The sequence below is a fragment of the Ochlerotatus camptorhynchus genome, unplaced genomic scaffold (genome assembly GCF_037179485.1).
Source record: "Ochlerotatus camptorhynchus isolate MF236.1 unplaced genomic scaffold, CSIRO-AGI_Acam_v1.1 ptg000036l, whole genome shotgun sequence".
Lineage (NCBI taxonomy): Eukaryota > Metazoa > Arthropoda > Insecta > Diptera > Culicidae > Ochlerotatus > Ochlerotatus camptorhynchus.
This window is the reverse complement of record NW_027040527.1, coordinates 2,031,438-2,050,227: the sequence shown is the minus strand read 5'-3', so window position 1 is coordinate 2,050,227 and position 18,790 is coordinate 2,031,438. Positions and strand designations below refer to the sequence as shown.

Sequence of the window (18,790 nt, the reverse complement as noted above, 5' to 3'; positions counted from 1 at the left end):
GTTCAACCGACCGAAGATTCCTTTTCGTCCCTTTGGAAAGCCCTTTGTTCGGAGTTCGAGAATAAAAGGATCCTTGTCGACAAGCACATTACCCAATTGTTCCACTTGAAGCCCATTGTTCGCGAGTCTGGTTCTGCGTTGCGATGCTTGCTAAATGATGTCACTCGGCATATTCGAGCGTTAGCCAATTTCGAATTGAAGCTTGAACCATTATCGGAACAATTTTTAATCCACTTGACCTGTACTCGCCTAGATGCTCGCACTCGTAAGGACTTTGAGCTTCAATTGATCGACAATGCGCTACCGTCTTGGGAGAAATTGCTGGATTTTCTTCAGTCTCGATGCCGATGTCTGGAGAGCATTGAACAGGATGGAAAAGAACCAGGGTCCAGGCCAGAACGATCTGGATCACACGTCGTGAAAATCTATTCCGATAAATCAAACCCTCCAAAATCCAACTATGGAAATGTGACCTGCTTTGTTTGCAAGGGCTCACACTTTCTAAGTAGATGCGAGCAGTTTTTGAATCTCGCACCAAACGATCGTTTTGCAAAAATCAAGGGTTTGGGACTCTGCTTGAATTGTTTCAGTAATAAATACCACGTGCATGAATGCAAGGGTAGTTCATGTCGAAAATGTGGCCGTCGGCACCACACACTGCTTCACGAATCTGATTCTTCGTCGTCCACCACAAATGAGAATCGTCAACATTATGGACCAAGCTCGGGAAGTCGATCAACATCTTTTCCGTCTACTTCGTCGATCAATTCGTTAGTTGGGACTGTCGCTTTGTCGAACCCCCGAGCAAGTCAATACGTTCTCTACACTGCAGTAGGGTTAGTCGAGGACGCCCATGGAAACTCGATCAACTGCAGAATTTTACTCGATTGTGGGTCAATGCACAATCTGATCACCACAAATATTGTGAATGGGTTGAAGCTACCGAGATCAAATGCAAACGTCAGCATTGTAGGTGTTTCTGGGACACCACAAATAATCAAGAGCAAGGTCAGAGCAACGATCCGCTCTACCTTCATGTCCGATGCCTAATTCAACCTAGAGTTCCTGGTCATGAAAATGGTTACAACCGATTTATCGATACGATCATTTCAGGTAGATCCTGAGCGAATCCCAGCAGATGTAGTGCTGGCTGATCCTTCGTTCAATCGATCGCGACGAATCGATATGCTGTTGGGAATCCAAGTGTTCAACGAGCTATTCACTGGTCAAACATTTTCATTGACAGATGATCACACGTTCTGGTGTAAGGAGACCATTTTTGGATGGGTAGTTGGTGGTGCAGTAACCGAGCAGGAAGCAGAGCAGTCTTCCGTGAACCATTGTGGAGTTGTGACAAACGAAGCGTTGAGTGAGCAGATCAGCAAGTTCTGGGAAACTGAGGCAATTCCCGAACCACGTAAGATGACCGAAGAAGAGCTAGCTGCCGAACAAAGCTTCAAGGACACTTGCCGGAGACTTCCAGACGGACGGTACGAAGTTGGACTTCCGGTAAAGGAGAGCATCCGAGAGCTAGGCAACAGTGAGAAGATTCACAACCCGAACGTTTACGAGCAGTATCGAGCATTCATGGAAGACTACTATGGGCAAGGCCACATGATCAAGATCAATCAGGCAGTTGATAGCGCTTACTTCATGCCTCACCACGCGGTGTTCAATCCGGCGAGCACAACAACCAAAACACGAGTTGTGTTCGATGCGTCGGCCATCACAACAACAGGAACCTCCTTGAACGATCACCTCTACGTCGGTCCCGTGGTCCAAAGAAAGCTAGCTGACACTGTGCTGAGGTTCCGAATACCGAAGATCGCAACTGCTGACATTACGCAGACGTTCAGGCAGATTCTCATCAGGTTACTTGATCCATGTACCAGCTAATTTTCTGGCGTTCACATCCAGACGCTTTCTTAGAGGTGTACCAGTTGGCAACGGTAACCTATGGCACTGCTTGTGCACCCTTTCTGGCGACGCGAGTATTGGAGCAATTGTGCAAAGACGAGAATGAGCATTTCCCCTTAGCGTCGAAGGCGAGAACCGAAGATTTTTATATGGACGATCTTTGAAGTGGAGCTGATACTGTCGAAGAAGCATTAGCAATGCAAACAGAATTCATCGGAATGATGACCGCTGGTGGATTCGTGTTGCATAAATGGGCCTCTAACCATCCGGCGCTTCTGCAGTCTGTGCCAAATTCCAACACGGCATTCTTCGAGGACGAGAAGACAACTAGAACGTTAAACCTTGCGAAGAAAACCAGTGGCAATCATTGCAGATGAGACGAGTGATTGTGGCCACCACCAGCAGTTGGCGATTGTCATAGGAAACATTCGTGGGTGTGAGACAGGTGTTGAAAACAGACGCGACGATCATCTTCAATACTATTGCTGAGGTTCTGACAGCGATGCATATTTCTTGGGGGCACGTGATGGCTGGCAGCACTCCTGGAGTACAAGCCAAGTGCAAGGACAAAACCAACAATACACTTTTATGAAGAGCTTTGAGTGTGTTGGTATATTTTCTTTTAATTCCGTTGTAATTGCTTATCTTTTGACAGATACGCGTATCTAGGCGTGTAATATAAAGGTGACACAGTAGGAAAAAGTGTTAGTTTGTTTACTAAAATGAACTATGCCCATTTTGTTATGGCAATTTTTGCCATAAAAAATGCTCCTCATGTTTATTAGCGAAATTCACATCAAAGAATGATTAATTGCGTAGGAAATCAGTTTGGCACGGCATTTGTGACCAGCATACACCTTCCGGTCGTATTAAACAGGTCAAAAACAGTTCTAATCCGCCCATAAATTTATTTGTTTTTATTTTATGTATGGAAAAATAGTGAACTTTCCGTAAGTAAACATTAACGGCAAAGAAAACTCAACACCACTGATCAAGATTGGATTGATCAAGAGCAGTGATAGAGATTAAGCGATCATGATCCGATTTCTGTCCAGATCGTGATCTGTACAAACTACGACCAACGATTAGTCCTCCACCTTGAAAATACGTTATTGCATAGGCAACTCACATATAACAAATACATTGTTAGACTGAGTCAAGCTCAGAGAAGTGGGTTACTGTTTTCGCTCATTATATCGCAACATGTGCTTATTTCACGAGACGAGTCTCTCTGTGAGTCGCATTATTTTGGCAGTTTGAGGTTACAGAGCAATAGCGAATCGGTTTATTCCCAAGCTGGAAACAGTTTCAACCCAGTGCAAACCCGAACTTTTGGTCCGTGCGAAAGTTGACCCGTGCCAGGTTATAAAAACAAACGATCAAACTGACGTTTGCTAGAAAACATGCAGACCCTAACTTGATACCCAATCCAGGTTGGAATTGGATAAGCAGTGCTGATTATTAAATTCACGAATTGACAATCGGAAAGCTATGAAAAACAGCGCAGGGCCATTATGCTTCAGGAGTGCGTTTTTCACTCCACCGAAAGGACCAATGCCGTCAACGCGAATACATGCGTCTTTCCTAATTCACAGATTGAAAAAAGTTAAAAAAAAAAAATTATGATCATTATGGAAATGATCATGATCTAATCACGGTTGTTCATCAGTTGTACATAATCCGAACGACTTCTTGTACTCAGCTATAGGCATTGAGATCTATAGTTTGTAGCGTGCACTCACAACAAGCCTTGTGTAGTATAAGTAATGTGCCGTGAGTGCACACAGTAATGATGTTGTTATCGTTTCGCTCTCTTGAGATCTTGGTTAGGATTGGGCGATCCTGGATCGATCTTTGGAAGATCGATCTTTTTCACCCAGATTTCCGATTTTTTGGATCGATTCTTAGTTCTTGAAAGATCGAAAAAATCGATCTATTCTTTCGATCATTTCGATTAAAAAAAAAAATTCCACAGACACCACAGAATGCGTTGTAAATTTAACTAACATAACGTCAACATCAGCATCGCTCCCTACAATGACGTCACTATTTGCGTTTCCGATATTTATGAATACGGCAACATTTAATTGAATATTGTAAAAGAAAGTATTTCTTGGGGTACCAACGTAAACAAGCGTATTAATATCAAAATTAAAAGATCGATCTAATTACCAAAGATCGATTCTTTGGTACCGATTTCCGATTCTAGAGCCAAATATGTAACAACCCAACAAACAATTTGTGCTGATTAAGGGCTGAATAAGCTATTTTTTTAGCTGAACAAGCATATTTTTGCTCTTATTCCGCTTCCAATGTTTGTTGGGAAGTACGCTTTTCCATTGATTTATTTATATTTTTGCACAGAATTCCTAATCATACAATTTTCCACATTTAAGTATATTGCATGAACTTTCGTTTTTTTTTACAATGTACAAAGGGATGCTGCATAGAATGGTTACAGAGAAAGATGATGAAAATTGTTGTTTGAAAGGTCATTGAATTACTTCGGTAATTTGACGTACTTCCGGTCACGATGACCGTTGAATTCACACCTATCTGAGGGTTCTGGAACTTCTACTCGTTCACTTTGAATTGAACCGTGGAAGAGGCGGAAGTGCGAGTGGATAGTACTATTAAGCACAATCCGCACTTAGTATTTCTTAATCAAGCGCAGTATGTACCGCAGTACGGTATGTTATTATAACTGATGGCTTCCAAATTTATTTACCTTTCCGTATGTACCGTAAGATTTGATAAAGAGAAACCAATCGTTGAGATATTGTCAAAAGTCTAACACTGCTTCTTGACGCCAAACTCGGCCTACGGATTCTAAACTCGGCCTAACGCATTGAAACGCCAATGAATTCACTTCGGCCTATCGGATGAAAATAAAAATTGATTCGGTCGGATGTAAGCGCTTCTTTTGTTTTTGGGAATAATGGGTGCCAACCTTCATATCATGTTCTTATGACTTCGTAGCTTATTAACTAAAGTATCGTACCAAACGCACAATTGACTTGTTAACTCTGAAATCATGGATTTATTTGATGTTTTCTGCTCGATAGGCCCAAACTCGGCGATTAGGCCGAAGTAGTTCTCTACCCTATTTTTTGTTTTAGTTGAATTTACTCCAGGTTGGACTGCCTGGGAAAACAGTTTCCGCACTCACGTGTAAGGATCGGTGGAAGAAATCTGAAAGGGAAAGTTCCTCCAGTGATGATACATGTGAGTGGGGTTGTTGTGTTTTGGTAGAACGACGGTTAGCATCAACTTCGCTTAGGACCGTTTGAAGCGGCCTCTGTTTGTGAGGATCTCAATCCCTCATGGGATTTCAGTCTGCTGAATTGCTCTAAAACTACATGTTGGTCTCTTCCATTCATAAACCCGCCCTGAGGTTAGGTTTTTTGCCGGGCAAATCAAACCTTGACGAGTGGTCCTCTTCGGAGATGGCGCTTAAGTCACTCGTTTTAGAGACAGGAAGCGTATTCGGTGGTCAAGATCGGTTTGTCAAAATCGATCTTTCTCTGAAGATCGCCCAATCCTAATCTTGGTAGGTCACTGTTCGAAATGCTCTCTGCGTATTAGTGTTAAGAGTCAGATTACATCGCTAGCTTATGATGATGCCAATAAATCTTATAGCAGGTGTGTGCGTATTCATTGATCGCTAGAAGCGATTTTTTGACATCACTGATCAAGAGCAATATACTGTTTATTCACTGCTATGCGCACTGTTTGAACCTTGTACTTGTCGACGCAGTGTGCATGCGAAAGAAGAATGCGATTCTTATTGGCCTTTCATGTCGGTTTGACGGTGCTATCATCACCATCTGACGTGACTTCAGCTGAATCCAACCACCAAGGCAACAACATTGCAGCAAATGTATAATTTCGACCATTTGACGAACCGATCATCATCGACATCGACGATGGGATTAAATTGCCAATTTCCATTGGCTGTCTGAAAGAAGTTTGCATTGAAGAAGATGATCCACCACCGGAGCAAAACAATAAATAAAATTAGCTAAATTGAACAGTAGGGAAACAGGAGTGGGTGGACAGCACCATCCACCATGCACTTTGGAGTACTCCCCATCCACAGATTAAATGCACCATAGAAAAAAAATTGCCCCTCCTTAACAAGTTTCCTGTGCACGCTAGTGAGTTCTAAGGAATTCTAAGTTGAACTGAGGGTAGTTTCAAACGTATTACCAAAACAAACCTCTGAACTTATTCCTAGGGAATTTTGAGGAAAAATCTAAGGTCATTTTTGGAAACCAGGAATGACTAAAATAAATACTTGCGAAATGTTCAAGTGAATTTTATAAAATCAGAACCGCAGGCTAGCAGATAAACTTACCCGTCTTCCGATTCGTCGACGAACGTGTTGGTTTCCATCCGGCGGCTGGTGGCGTCTTCGTGGGTGGGCGAGAGGCTTTCCGCTGGTGGTTCGCTAGGTTCCACACATGTCACCTGGTCGGTATTCTGCACTAGATAGTTCTCTGCAAGCACGTTCAAAGGGGGCAAATTAGTTTTCACTGTCCGATTGGTCACTGATGTCTGCAGTGTTTAATGCCATCCGGCAATCTCACAGTACATGTATGTCTTACTGGTTTGATGGATTTTTTTTTTTTATTTTTTTTATCGAGACATTCAGATTGTTAAGGGACTCGCTAATGATGAACGTTAGTGTATTCTACTTGAACGTTTTAAGGCAATCATTCCGCTTAAAGGCTCTATTGGATGGCATGAATATGAGGCTGGGGGTACATTCAAGCAAAGATCTTATTTATGGAACTCGTTTTTCGTTTGCTGAGGTTGGAATCTTGGAATGTTAGTACTAGCAGTTAGTTTTCCTAGCTCAGTTATTTGCTTGGCCTTAGCACATTACCATTGTTTATTATTTATTTGCTTTTGGTTAACGTTCTACAGATGATAATGAATGCACCACTGCAAATAGAATGGAAACTACCATGCAAAATAGAGTAACAGAAAACAAAGTTCAATTTTTTTTATCACAATACAAATGAAAATGGCTTGTTGAAAGCAAAGCAAAGCAAAAACGACTTGATTTTTTTTTCAGCACGTTGGCCAAAGCGACTTAAAACTACGGAAAGCAGATTGTAAAGCCTTAAATAAAATAAAAATTAAAACAAATGCAAACAAGACAAACACACAACTCAATGTTATACAAAATAAAGTAAAACGAGTATGAAAGTTAGTACTCGACGGAGGGAAACACGATACATTTGGAATTTTTTTTAGATACACACACACACACGTGTAAAGATTAGTATTTAATTGTGCGAGAGAAACAGTGCCACAATAGCGGAGCAATTACTTTGAAGAATCCATGGAGCAACTTTAGGATTTGAGCAAACGAGACAGCAAGACCCGAATACAGAAGGAATAGAAGGTTGAGATTAGTGAGTACAGTTCTACATACTATCATCAGTGTGGCCCTCGTGTGAAGAGTTATTCTGAATGACCGTCACCACGACTTGTTCGGAAGTAATCCCATCACCGTCAGTACCCAGCTCGACGACAGGTGGTGAAACATGAGTGTTATCCGCATTGATTGGCAATAGAATATCATCCTCGTTGCCCAAGATCAGATTGGCACCGGAAGGTTGGTCATCATCGTCCAGGAGCGTTTCGCAATTGATAGCTTCAATGTCAATTAGATCTTGCGAGTCATCCACATCGCCGGAAGAAGATACGATGGATTTCGGCTCCGATTGCGGATTGCCACCGTCGTCGACAACGGTATCGGCTTCAGGGTTCAGTTTCTGGCTTTCCTGACTGGCTTCGAATTGTGGCTGTTCAGCAGTTTGAATGACTACCACTGGTGGGCGCGGCGATGGCGCAGTTTCTGCAGAAACTGTGCTTTCTGGAGTAGCGGCGGTGTGGACTGCTATAGCGGCTGTGTCGGATTTTTGCTGGGCAGAGATGACTTTACCTTGAGGTGGATTGCAATTGCCAATATACATAATGGTGAGTTAAAACGATTGTGCTCGCGCTCGAATGGCTGAGTGGTTTGAGGGGGGAGGGAATGGGGTGAGAAGGTGACAGCGTACAGAATATTTCAAATTCGAAGCTTTGTAAAAGTGTCTAAGTCAGTTTACAATATGTGCTTGGTAGAACATACTTCTTATGGCTCTACCCCGTTTGGCATAATGCCGTTTGACACTATGCCATTACATTAGATTAAAATTAAACAACAAGCGATGAATCTCATTTTGATACACAATTTTGACTGAATCTATAGAGCAGTTACAAACCAACTGACGAATCGATTTTTTTTTTCCACTCCGAATTCGATGAAACTTTGCATGTTTGTTCACTAGGCGCAATAATCCAAGTTTGTGACAGAAATCTGCCAATTTGACTCACGCCTAATTTGCGAATTCGATATTTTTCAATAAATCTTAGCACGAAAGCGGCTCATCTAATCGAAATAACGTACAAAGTAGTAGAAAACTTGATTGCCTTAACAGGAAAAATACACACTGAAAAAAAAAACATTTTCGTCAAATTTTGAAGAAAAAATACTATTCAAAACTTCAATAACAAAATAAGAACATTTTGTAGATTTGTAGACTTACGTTTATTTGAAGGCTTATCAAAAATGCTGAGTCAACAAAACACTTTGATTGAATGTAAAAATGCTAACTTTTCTGAAATGGACTCAATTGATGAATTTAAGCAAAGGTAAAACAGACCATGCGACATGCGCAATTACAAAACTGATGATTTGATGGTAGCAAAACGTCATTATCATTTTCACATCATTGCCATCTGCTGGTCAACCGTAACTTAAATTCATCAATGGACACTGCAAAATTGACCAAAATCGTAGAACATCAACTATTAGTACTTATTTTAAACTTTTTCAGTGTTCACTCGTCTGTCGACAGCAGCAGGCCACTCTCGATGTGTGTCACGTGATCGTCTATTTACTCGGCAGCAACCATTGTGTGGTCCTCCTCATTGTTCTTCATCAGCAGTTCTTTCAGTCGATGCGTCGTCGACTTTGGAAAGCAACCGTTTTGTATTTGTATTTATATTTATTGTATAAATCCATCTGACATCGTGGTCTTAATGAATATAACTTAACTAAAAAAAAAACTTTAGCACGTTGTACAGAAAAAACAAAATCATTCTGGTCGATTCCGTAGGCGGTTTCGAAAGACGTTGGTAGAGATATTGAAGTCAAACAAGCTGTAATTGTCTTGGAGTCTTCGACTTATCGAATCGATGGGATTGTTGGATCCGTACTGTGTTCGTCTCGTTGGCTGGCGCAATAGCTGTCTAGATCGCAGCACTCGTTGAGGGGCGTAGATGTTGAGCTGACTCAGCAATGCAGGGCAGTCTATTTCGGAGCGTAAAATTTTGGCTCCTAAGATAGCTTGGCTGAACTTGCGTCTATCCACTAGCGGTTCAATACCAAGCAGCGCACAGCGGTGCTCGTAGGGTGGTAGTCGTAATGAGTCGGTCCATGGCAAGCCTCGTAGAGCACATCTCACAAATTTCCGCTGCACTGATTCGATTCGTGAAATCCACACAGCATCGTACGGAGACCAGACGGCAGAAGCAAATTCAAGAATTGATCTAACTAGCGAGCAATACAGAGATCGCAAACACAGAGGGTCATCAAATCCGTTCGCTATCTTGAGAATAAATTCAAGTTGACGATTTGCTTTATCAACTATTTCCGAATAGTGCATTTTGAATGTGAGTTGATAATCCAGTATCACACCCAAGTCTTTAACATGATCAACCCGATTCAGTACAGTACCATTGATAGTATAGTCATGTAGGATAGGACTTCTCGTTCTTCAAAAGGATATTATACAGCATTTGGACACACTGACTGCTAGATGATTCAGCGCACACCAACTGACAAACAAATCTAGCTGTTGTTGCAATTGACGGCAATCACTGGTGCTCCTAATAACCAGGTAGATTTTCAAATCGTCTGCGTAGAACATTAGGCAGCAATTCAGAAGAACGTGGGACACATCATTGAAGAACAACGCGAATAACAGCGGCCCTAAGTTGAATTATGTGTGAGTGCTGACCACTTTTGCGTCCATTTTTGCAATGGAAGAGCCCTGCCCCCCGTTGGCGATACTGCCATACAATAAAACCACTGGAAGCGGCTCCCGTTCTGATGGAAGAGGCTTATTGGATAGCGGAAGCTAAAGTGTTTATTGTGTTGTACCTTTTGACTATAATTTTAAGATGTATTGTATAGTAAACAAGAATCCTCGGCTCTGTAAAGTTAATTCGATTGAGCCTTAACAAATAAATTAATAATAAACTATTTTAATTTTTTTTTTGCAAAAATTTTTTTTTTTATTTTTAATGCAGAAAATATGTTTTATAGTTCAGAAAAACTTTCCTGTTAAACTACATAAAGTTATTGAAGTTTTTTTTATCAATTTTGACGATTTTTTTTTCAGTGTGTAATTGATTTCTGAAAAGACAGTAAAGTTTCCTACAATTTTGTATCAAATGTCATTTCGATTAGATAATCCGTTTTTGTGCTCTGATTTATTGAAAAATATCGTATACAAATATTTTTCGGACATCAACATCTTTTGACATTTCAGCAGAGCAAATCCACACTCTCAGAATTGTGAGATGATCAAGACCATTTTTTTTATATTCAGTATTTTACACTCACGGAAGAAAATAATCGTGGTTAAAAAAAATGCCGAGCACAGCCGGTTAGTGCGAGTTTTATCGAGCTAGGTTGAGTGTGTGCCTCCAGGATTTCTAGCGCTAAAAAAGCTCTGCCGAAAAACTGCCGAAACCCTTGAAATATCTGTAGCTCCGGAAACCATCGGAACTCTAGGAGCTTTTTGAGCTCCCGGGCAACTTCCGAATCGACGGGAATTTGCAGAACTTCTGGATCTCCACCCCATACCACTCTTGAAAATTTAAATACAAAAGAACAAACAGAGCGATAGAAATCCAGGATCATAAAAAAAACAGCAGGAACTCTTAGAACTTCTAAGAACTACAAGAAATTCCGGTACTCTGACAGTCTTCAAAATATTCAGTAAATGTCAGAAGATCGACAACTTCTGAAATTCCGACAATCCTTAGAACTTCTGCGATCTTCGAGATATACTAAGACCTACCAGAAATTTCAAAACTTTTGGAACTTGTGGAAATTCAGTTCACTCGTCGTTGAAAACATTCCACCGAACTCCCGGAACATCAAGAACCACAGTAGCTCTCAGAGGTCTAGTAGAATTTGGACTTCCAGCAACTCTGAGAACTCTGAAAACTTCAGGAAATCCTGATATTCAGAAAACTTCCACGAATTTCAGCAAATCCGAGACTCCAAAAATCTTCAAAATATCGAGTAAGTGTCAGAAGATCAACAACTTCTGAAATCCCGACAATCCTTAGAACTCCTGTGATCTTCGAGATATACTAAGACCTACCAGAAATTTCAAAACTTTTGGAACTTGTGGAAATTCAGTTGATTCGTCGTTGAAAACATTCCACCGAACTCCCGGAGCATCAAGAACCACAGTAGCTCTCAGAGGTCTAGTAGAATTTGGACTTCCAGCAACTCTGAGAACTCTGAAAAACTTCAGGAAATCCTGATACTCAGAAAACTTCCACGAATTTCAGCAAATCCGAGATTCCAAAAATCTTCAAAATATCCAGTAAGTGTCAGAAGATCGACACTTCTGAAATTCCGACAATCCTTAGAACTCCTGGGATCTTCGAGATATACTAAGACCTACCAGAAATTTTAAAACTTTTGGAACTTGTGGAAATTCGGTTCACTCGTCGTTGAAAACATTCCACCGAACTCCCGGAACATCAAGAACTACAGTAGCTCTCAGAGATCTAGTAGAATTTGAACTTGCAGCAACTCTGAGAACTCTGAAAACTTCAGGAAATCCTGGTACTCGGAAAACTTCCACGAATTTCAGCAAATCCAAGACTCCAAAAATCTTCAAAATATCCAGCAAGTGTCAGAAGATCAACAACTTCTGAAATCCCGACAATCTTTAGAACTCCTGCGATATTCGAGATATACTAAGACCTACCAGAAATTTTAAAACGTTTGAAACTTGTGGAAATTCGGTTCACTCGTCGTTGAAAACATTCCACCGAACTCCCGGAACATCAAGAACCACAGTAGCTCTCAGAGGTTTAGTAGAATTTGAACTTCCAGCAACTCTGAGAACTCTGAAAACTTCAGGAAATCCTGGTACTCGGAAAACTTCCACGAATTTCAGCAAATCCAAGACTCCAAAAATCTTCAAAATATCCAGTAAGTGTCAGAAGATCGACAACTTCTGAAATTCAGACAATCCTTAGAACTCCTGCGATCTTCGAGATATACTAAGACCTACCAGAAATTTCAAAACTTTTGGAACTTGTGAAAATTCGGTTCACTCGTCGTTGAAAACATTCCACCGAACTCCCGGAACATCAAGAACTACAGTAGCTCTCAGAGATCTAGTAGAATTTGAACTTCCAGCAACTCTGTGAACCCTGAAAACTTCAGGAAATCCTGGTACTCAGAAAACTTTCACGAATTTCAGCAAATCCGAAACTTCAAAAATCTTCTGGATCTTCTGCAATTCTGAAAACTTCTGAGAAGTTCCAAAAATTCTGTTACCCTCAGATTTTTCCAAACTTCCAGAACTACAAGAACTGTAGAATTTCCTGTAGGACTGTCATCTTTTCACTCAATGTGTGCAGTGCGCTGATTTTCTAAAATCCACAAAGTTAAAACCAGGCTTGCTGAAACTCCTCAAACTCACTGGAGGTTTTAAAACACTCTTGTCCTGCGAGTTTAGCCAGCCCTCACCTCAAGTGAGTGGCGGCAGGAATATGGAAGAAGTAAACAAAAACCCTTAAGCTGGGTTTAGACTAAGCAAGTCAAATGATCAACTCAGTTGAATTCAATTGGCTTGAAAAGTTGAGCCTGGTTCAACTTTTTTTTTAAATTCAAGTGAGTTGATCAAGTCAGTTGAATGGCATGGTTTACACGTTCAATTCGCGTTCAAGTCAGTTGAATTCAACTGACTTGATCGATTGACTTGCACTGTCTTCGATTTACTTGCACTCAATTGAATTGAAAAAAGTTGAATTCAACTGAGTTCATCATTTGACTTGCCTAGTCTAAACCCACCTTAAGAGCGTGTGATAAAAAACATGAACATGAATGGCAGCAAACCTCACTCTCATTTAATCCCCTTTCGCTCACAAGCTCTGAAGCTCAGTGGAATGATTTGGCAGTAGGCATTCTACTGCGCAGAAAATTGCTACGCTCGGCTCATTTCAAACTCGCGAGTGAGGCTCCATCAAGCCTGGTTAAAACCAGTCACACACAAGTTTTGTTTAGTCTTCCTCCCTTCGTAAAGCTGAGTTTAGACAGGGCAAGTCAAATGATCAAGTCAGTTTAACTTGAACGCGAATTGAACGTGTAAACCATGCCATTCAACTGACTTGATCAACTCACTTTAATAGAAAAAAAATTGAACCACGCTTAACTTTTCAAGCCAATTGAATTCAACTGAGTTGATCATTTGACTTGCCTAGTCTAAACCCAGCTTAAGGGTAAAGCAGCGGAGAAGAGGAGAAAGACAAGCACCAAGAAATAACGTGAGCTGGTACTGCTATAAGTACCTAAGCCCACTTTACCTCTGACTGGCATCCAGTGGCTGTACATGAAATGCCTATCTTCGGAAGCTACACCACCAGCTGTCTCTGCCACTTCCACCACTATGCACCACTGGAGGTGCACGTGAGTGAGTGAGAAAGTGAAACTTTCGCACCCACTCAAAGAGCGCACGCATTGTGTGATTGTAAATGGGAAATCCGGCAGAACGCCGTGGCCGTAATTCTAGTACTACACTATGTTTGTTTTGATTCGCTATGAAAGTTTGACAGATAGATAAAATGAGAGGTTCGTCGATTTTCCTATGTTTCGAGGGGTGCATCGATTAGTTTGGGACCGAAAGTAGTACCAGAGCTGAGCCAAAAAGTTGAGCAGGTTTCTTCGAGACCTTCTGGCCTTAGAGTTACCTCTATGGTCCCGAAGAAACGTGCTCAACTTTTTGGTTCAGCTCTGGTACTCTCTTCGGTCCCAAGCTAATCGATGGGCCCCTCGAAACATAGGAAAACCCACGAACCCCTCATTTTATCTGTCAAACTTTCATAGCGAATCAAAACAAACATTATTGGTTCAAGCAGAACGAGGCGAACCAAGTGGCACTCGATTATGACGTCTGGGTTAGGAAAAATGTGTATTTGATGAACACAGTGGCAGGCTTCCCTTAGCTCAGTCGGTAAAGGCGCAGCTACAAAGCAAGACCATGCTGGAGGCGGCTGGATTCGATTCCCGGTCCGGTCTAGGAATTTTTCGGGTTGGAAAATTTCTCGACTTCCCTGGGCATAGAAGTATGATTGGACTTGCCACACAATCATATCAATGCAAAAATGGTACAGGCATCGAAAGCTCTCAACTAATAACTGTGGAAGTGCATCTAGAACACTAAGTTGAGAGCACGCAATAAGCTAATTTTTTTTTTTTCCTTTGGTTTGTTTTTTCCGTCGATCTTGTTTTCCGTGCTGAGCACCAATGCTACCGACGTGCCAGGAAGGCAGCTCCCACACCTGGACCCTACCTATCGACCCATCAACTCATGAACCGGGGACCAACGGCTTTACTTCCCATCCGAAGGAAGGCGTGATCAGAGATGTTATGCCTCAGAACATCCCGGCGGCGCCGACTGGGTTTGAACCCAGGCCTGCTGGGGTGAGAGATAATCACGCTTACTACTACACCACCGGCGCCGTTGCAATAAGCTAATATGCGATATGCAATAAGCTTTGAAATGCGAAGAAGAAGAAGAAAGTGGCAAAAATATAACTTTTTATTTGAACATTTTTAAAAGTTTTTGTTTATGGAAAATTGGAAAAGTATTTATTTCAGCAGATTCATAGAGTTATTTCCTATCGATTGGTGTATTTGGATTTAAATTTCATCTATAAATGATAAAGCTATCAGCGTTCAAAACCTTACACCTTTTCGTGACGATCACAATTTTAGAATTCAGTTGTTGTCAAGATTCTTGTGTTTAATTCCGCTGTCATCTGTCAATCTGGAATCAATATTTTAACAAAGCCTCAATTCGAATATTCATGTACACCGCTTAACATATTTTATAAGAAACTTCTGTCATATTTCCTGTTGAAAGCATTATGTCGACATAAAGAAACCCCTGCCACTTTGGAGTACCAAAGTTGCTGAGCAAGACTTCTACGTGTATGAGTGCAATGTGTATTAGTAAGGCTCCTAAACGAAACTACCCAAAACCGATTATGAATTATAGGAAAAAGAAACGAAAATCTTAAAACAAAATAACCAAAACCAAAATGAAACCAAATTCCAAAACGGAGGAACCAAACTTATTCAGAACAGGGCATAAAAAGCGAGAATATTTGTACAGAACAGAAAATAGAAAACCATTAGGGGGCATTTCATTACATCATCTTCTCCCACCTAAAGAGGAGTCCTCGTACAGTTCTCATATATTAGACTAATATGAACATGGCCAAGGAAATTATACAACCGAATACGGGGATGCTTTCTCAAAATCCTATTATACCGGAAATACCATTACGATCGAGATATAATGGGTGAGGGGTGGTATTAAATCAAGAGGAAATACAGAGAGAGAGAGATAGAGAGTGAGTGAATAGTAAATTTTGATGAAATTACCTGTTTCGTCGTCATCACTCAGTTCGCCGCCAGTTTCGTGCAGGGCCACGTCCGACCCACTAGAAGAGCCACCGGTTCGACTGGAATAACTCGCACCTCCGGTAGCGCTGGTAGCACCGGGCTGCGTAACCGTAATGGACGGCGTAGGACAGTTGGATCCTTCCGCTTGGTTGGGTGTCAAATCCCTCCTTCCACCACCGAGTCGATCCTCGTCGCTTTCCGAACTACTGCTACCTCCGACGATAAATTTCTGCGGGGAATCATCATCGTCATCCTGGTCTGGCGACTGATCGATAACACTCGATCGCCGATCGTCTTCCATTTCGTAGTCGTAGTGCTCCTCGGTGATTATCACCAGGTTGCTGTTGTCATCTTCGTCGGTAGCATTCTGTTCCTTATCCATTTTGGCGTAGTTCTCTGGCGACGTTTGCACGAAAATAAATTCATCTATATCACCGGAGTAATCAGCCGCCGCCTCCGAGATGTTGTTGTCCGAGGATATGATCACAATCTGCTCGGTTTTCTGCTCGTCGTCACCCGGTGTCGAGAAGGACTTTTCAAACATTCGTCCAGCATCCACCCGCAGTGTACCCGGCGATGGGTCCATTCTATCCAGACTATACCGCCGATCGTTGGAAACATCTTCCAAATTGACCGATGAGATCTCCTTGGTAACCACTTCCGTTGGTTCTTCCGCAGCAGAGGGCGTAACCTCCCACTCAATGTCTTCCACGTTCGGCCTGTGGGCCAACTGTTTGTTGATTTTGATATTGACCTTCGAGTGCTTCTTGATTGTCCTAACCTTGCCACTCTTGTCCGTTTCCAGATCCAGCTGTTCAAAGTCATCCGACTCGTTCCCTTCCTCGTCATCATCTTCCTCGTCACCCGTCTCGACCAGTGGCTTCTGCTTCTGCATCACCGGTTCCTGCTCGATGGCATCTTCAAAGTCCTCGTCATCGTCGCCGGTAGTGTCATGTTCCGCGATCGCAGCCTGAATAATCTCCTGTACATCCTCGACGATGACTGGTTGGGCGGAAATGGGCACAAACACGAACACACCAAGCCGCATTATCATCACGTGGAGGTGCACATGACACAGCATGAAAGCAACGGTGAGTTTATTGTTTTGTGGGTTATGTTTCAATTTAGGTAGTAATTTCAAGCATTTGTGACCGGGGATGATCGATGGTGCACGAGAGGAGTTCATTCGTGCAGTTCGTGGGGGTATTTGGGAGGGATTTTGTGCGCACGCGATTGGTGTGCAGAGACGACCGACGTTGCGTTGTAGAGTTGAGAGATCACGAAGATGGGACGGTTGAAAATGGGGTTTCGGAAGGTTTGATTCGTATTAGTAAAACAAGATGAATTGGAGGCACATGATAAAGGGGTAGGTGGTGGTGATTGTGGTGGTGGTAACGCGAACCAAGTTTTACGAAGTGCATCCGGATGTATTGGGTTGTTTGGCCAAGTAGCCAAACTGGGCAAGATACTATCCGACATGTTGTTTTCAAAACAGTACACAGTTTACAGATCGTGGACTTTATAAAATATTAGGAACTCTTCGACTTACCTACAAAAGGTTTTAATATTCTGAAAATCAATGACTAATGAATCAATGCAGATGCTTGTTCTCTTCTGGATACTCCCATGACTCTTAAGATCTAATAACTTACCTTCAGACACCTAATGGGCTAAATCTAGAAAAGTCAACTCCAGATGTCTCTTGTATTGAAGGCAGCGAAGCCTTATGAGTTAACTTCAAATATCTTATTCGTCAAGTCCAGAAGCCTTATGAATTGAGTTCAAAGGCCTTACGTTCTAAGTCTACAGACCATACAAGTCATCTGACAGTTATAAGTTTTTTTAGTCAGTTATACGCATTATTTTCTAGTAGACCCATATGTCATTTTCAGAGGACCCATAAGACATCAACAAAGAGTATATATTGAAATCATTAAGCTCTTAAGTTTAAGTTAAATGAATATGCGTTGAAGTGTCGGTCAACTGCAGAAGACTTATGGTACACGTCCAGCGATCTAATTCGGATGCCCTTGAAGTCCAATGGGTTCAAAATAACGACCCTATAGAGATCTTTTGTGTCAACTCAGGATGCACTATGAGTTCATTCTAGACATCTTTTCGATAAATTACAGTGATTAGCGTGAATTAATTTATCCCATAAAGCCTATTGACTTGACCTAAGGGGCGTCTAAAGCCACTGAAACGGAAATCCAGTTAACTCATAACCCCTCTGTCATTATCTCATAAGTCTTTTGAAGTCCGGAGACAGTTCAGCTTCCTGTCCTTAACTGTTAAGTCTAATAAGCTACTGAACTCAACAAGGCATTGCTCTTTCGGTGCTACTGAAAGCAACACCTAATCTTCTTCTTACTCTGACACCACTTTAAAATCCTTCAAAAAGTGTATCTTTGACTACTGAACACTGCATCGTAGACTGTTATAGAACGTCACAGGAATTGATTTAACTGTCTGCCAAGAGCTTCTCCCAAAAAACATTGCAAGTTTTATCGAGGTTTTAAAGCATTCTACAGCTTTAAATCATGGTTTACAGAACCCTAATCAAACGAAAATTGTTACATGGGCTGCGCTCTGAAAAGTTATCTTTGGAGTCGATGTATTCTACTTCTAATATTATCATAAGGCCTCTGGAGTTAACCCAAGATTTATTTTTCTTGACTTAAGGTTTGTAAAATTGGCTCGTCAAGCTAATAATTTCAACTCATACGTCCAACGGAATTGATTTGTTGAATGTTTTTCAAAATTAACCCCAACGGCTTAAGGAGTTATTTGCAGTTGGTTTCTAAACATAACCCATAAGATTCCTGGAGTCGGTACAAGAGGCATGTGGAAACGGTCCAGAGGCCCCTTGAATTATTCCAAAAGACAATGAAGGCGTCGTCAGATGGCCTCTTGCTTTAGAGCTCAAGCTTCATACGGTCTCCAGAGTTGATGAATAAGATCTTTGAAGTTGATGCAACAGACATCTGCATTCGACTTATAGGGCCTCTGGACTTCGCCCATTTGGTCTCTGAGGCTGAACCTACATATAGGATCTCTAGTTTTCACTCATATCTCTTTATCAGAGATACC

General features: G+C 41.6%; 1 protein-coding gene across 6 annotated transcripts in view; it reads right to left on the bottom strand.

Moving 5' to 3' along the window:
* Positions 1 to 18,790, bottom strand: part of LOC135710157 (ankyrin-3-like) — a 266,177-nt gene that overhangs the window by 5,064 nt on the left and 242,323 nt on the right. For 5 of the 6 annotated variants that reach the window (XM_065232674.1, XM_065232688.1, XM_065232680.1 and 2 more), the window contains 3 exons: positions 15,680 to 16,702; positions 7,361 to 7,873; positions 6,275 to 6,416 (listed from right to left, as the gene is read on the bottom strand). In XM_065232674.1, coding sequence (XP_065088746.1) covers positions 6,275 to 6,416; positions 7,361 to 7,873; positions 15,680 to 16,702 — 1,678 coding nt within the window. The remainder of the gene's footprint in view (positions 1 to 6,274; positions 6,417 to 7,360; positions 7,874 to 15,679; positions 16,703 to 18,790) is intronic. The other variant, XM_065232707.1, reaches the window with a different exon arrangement.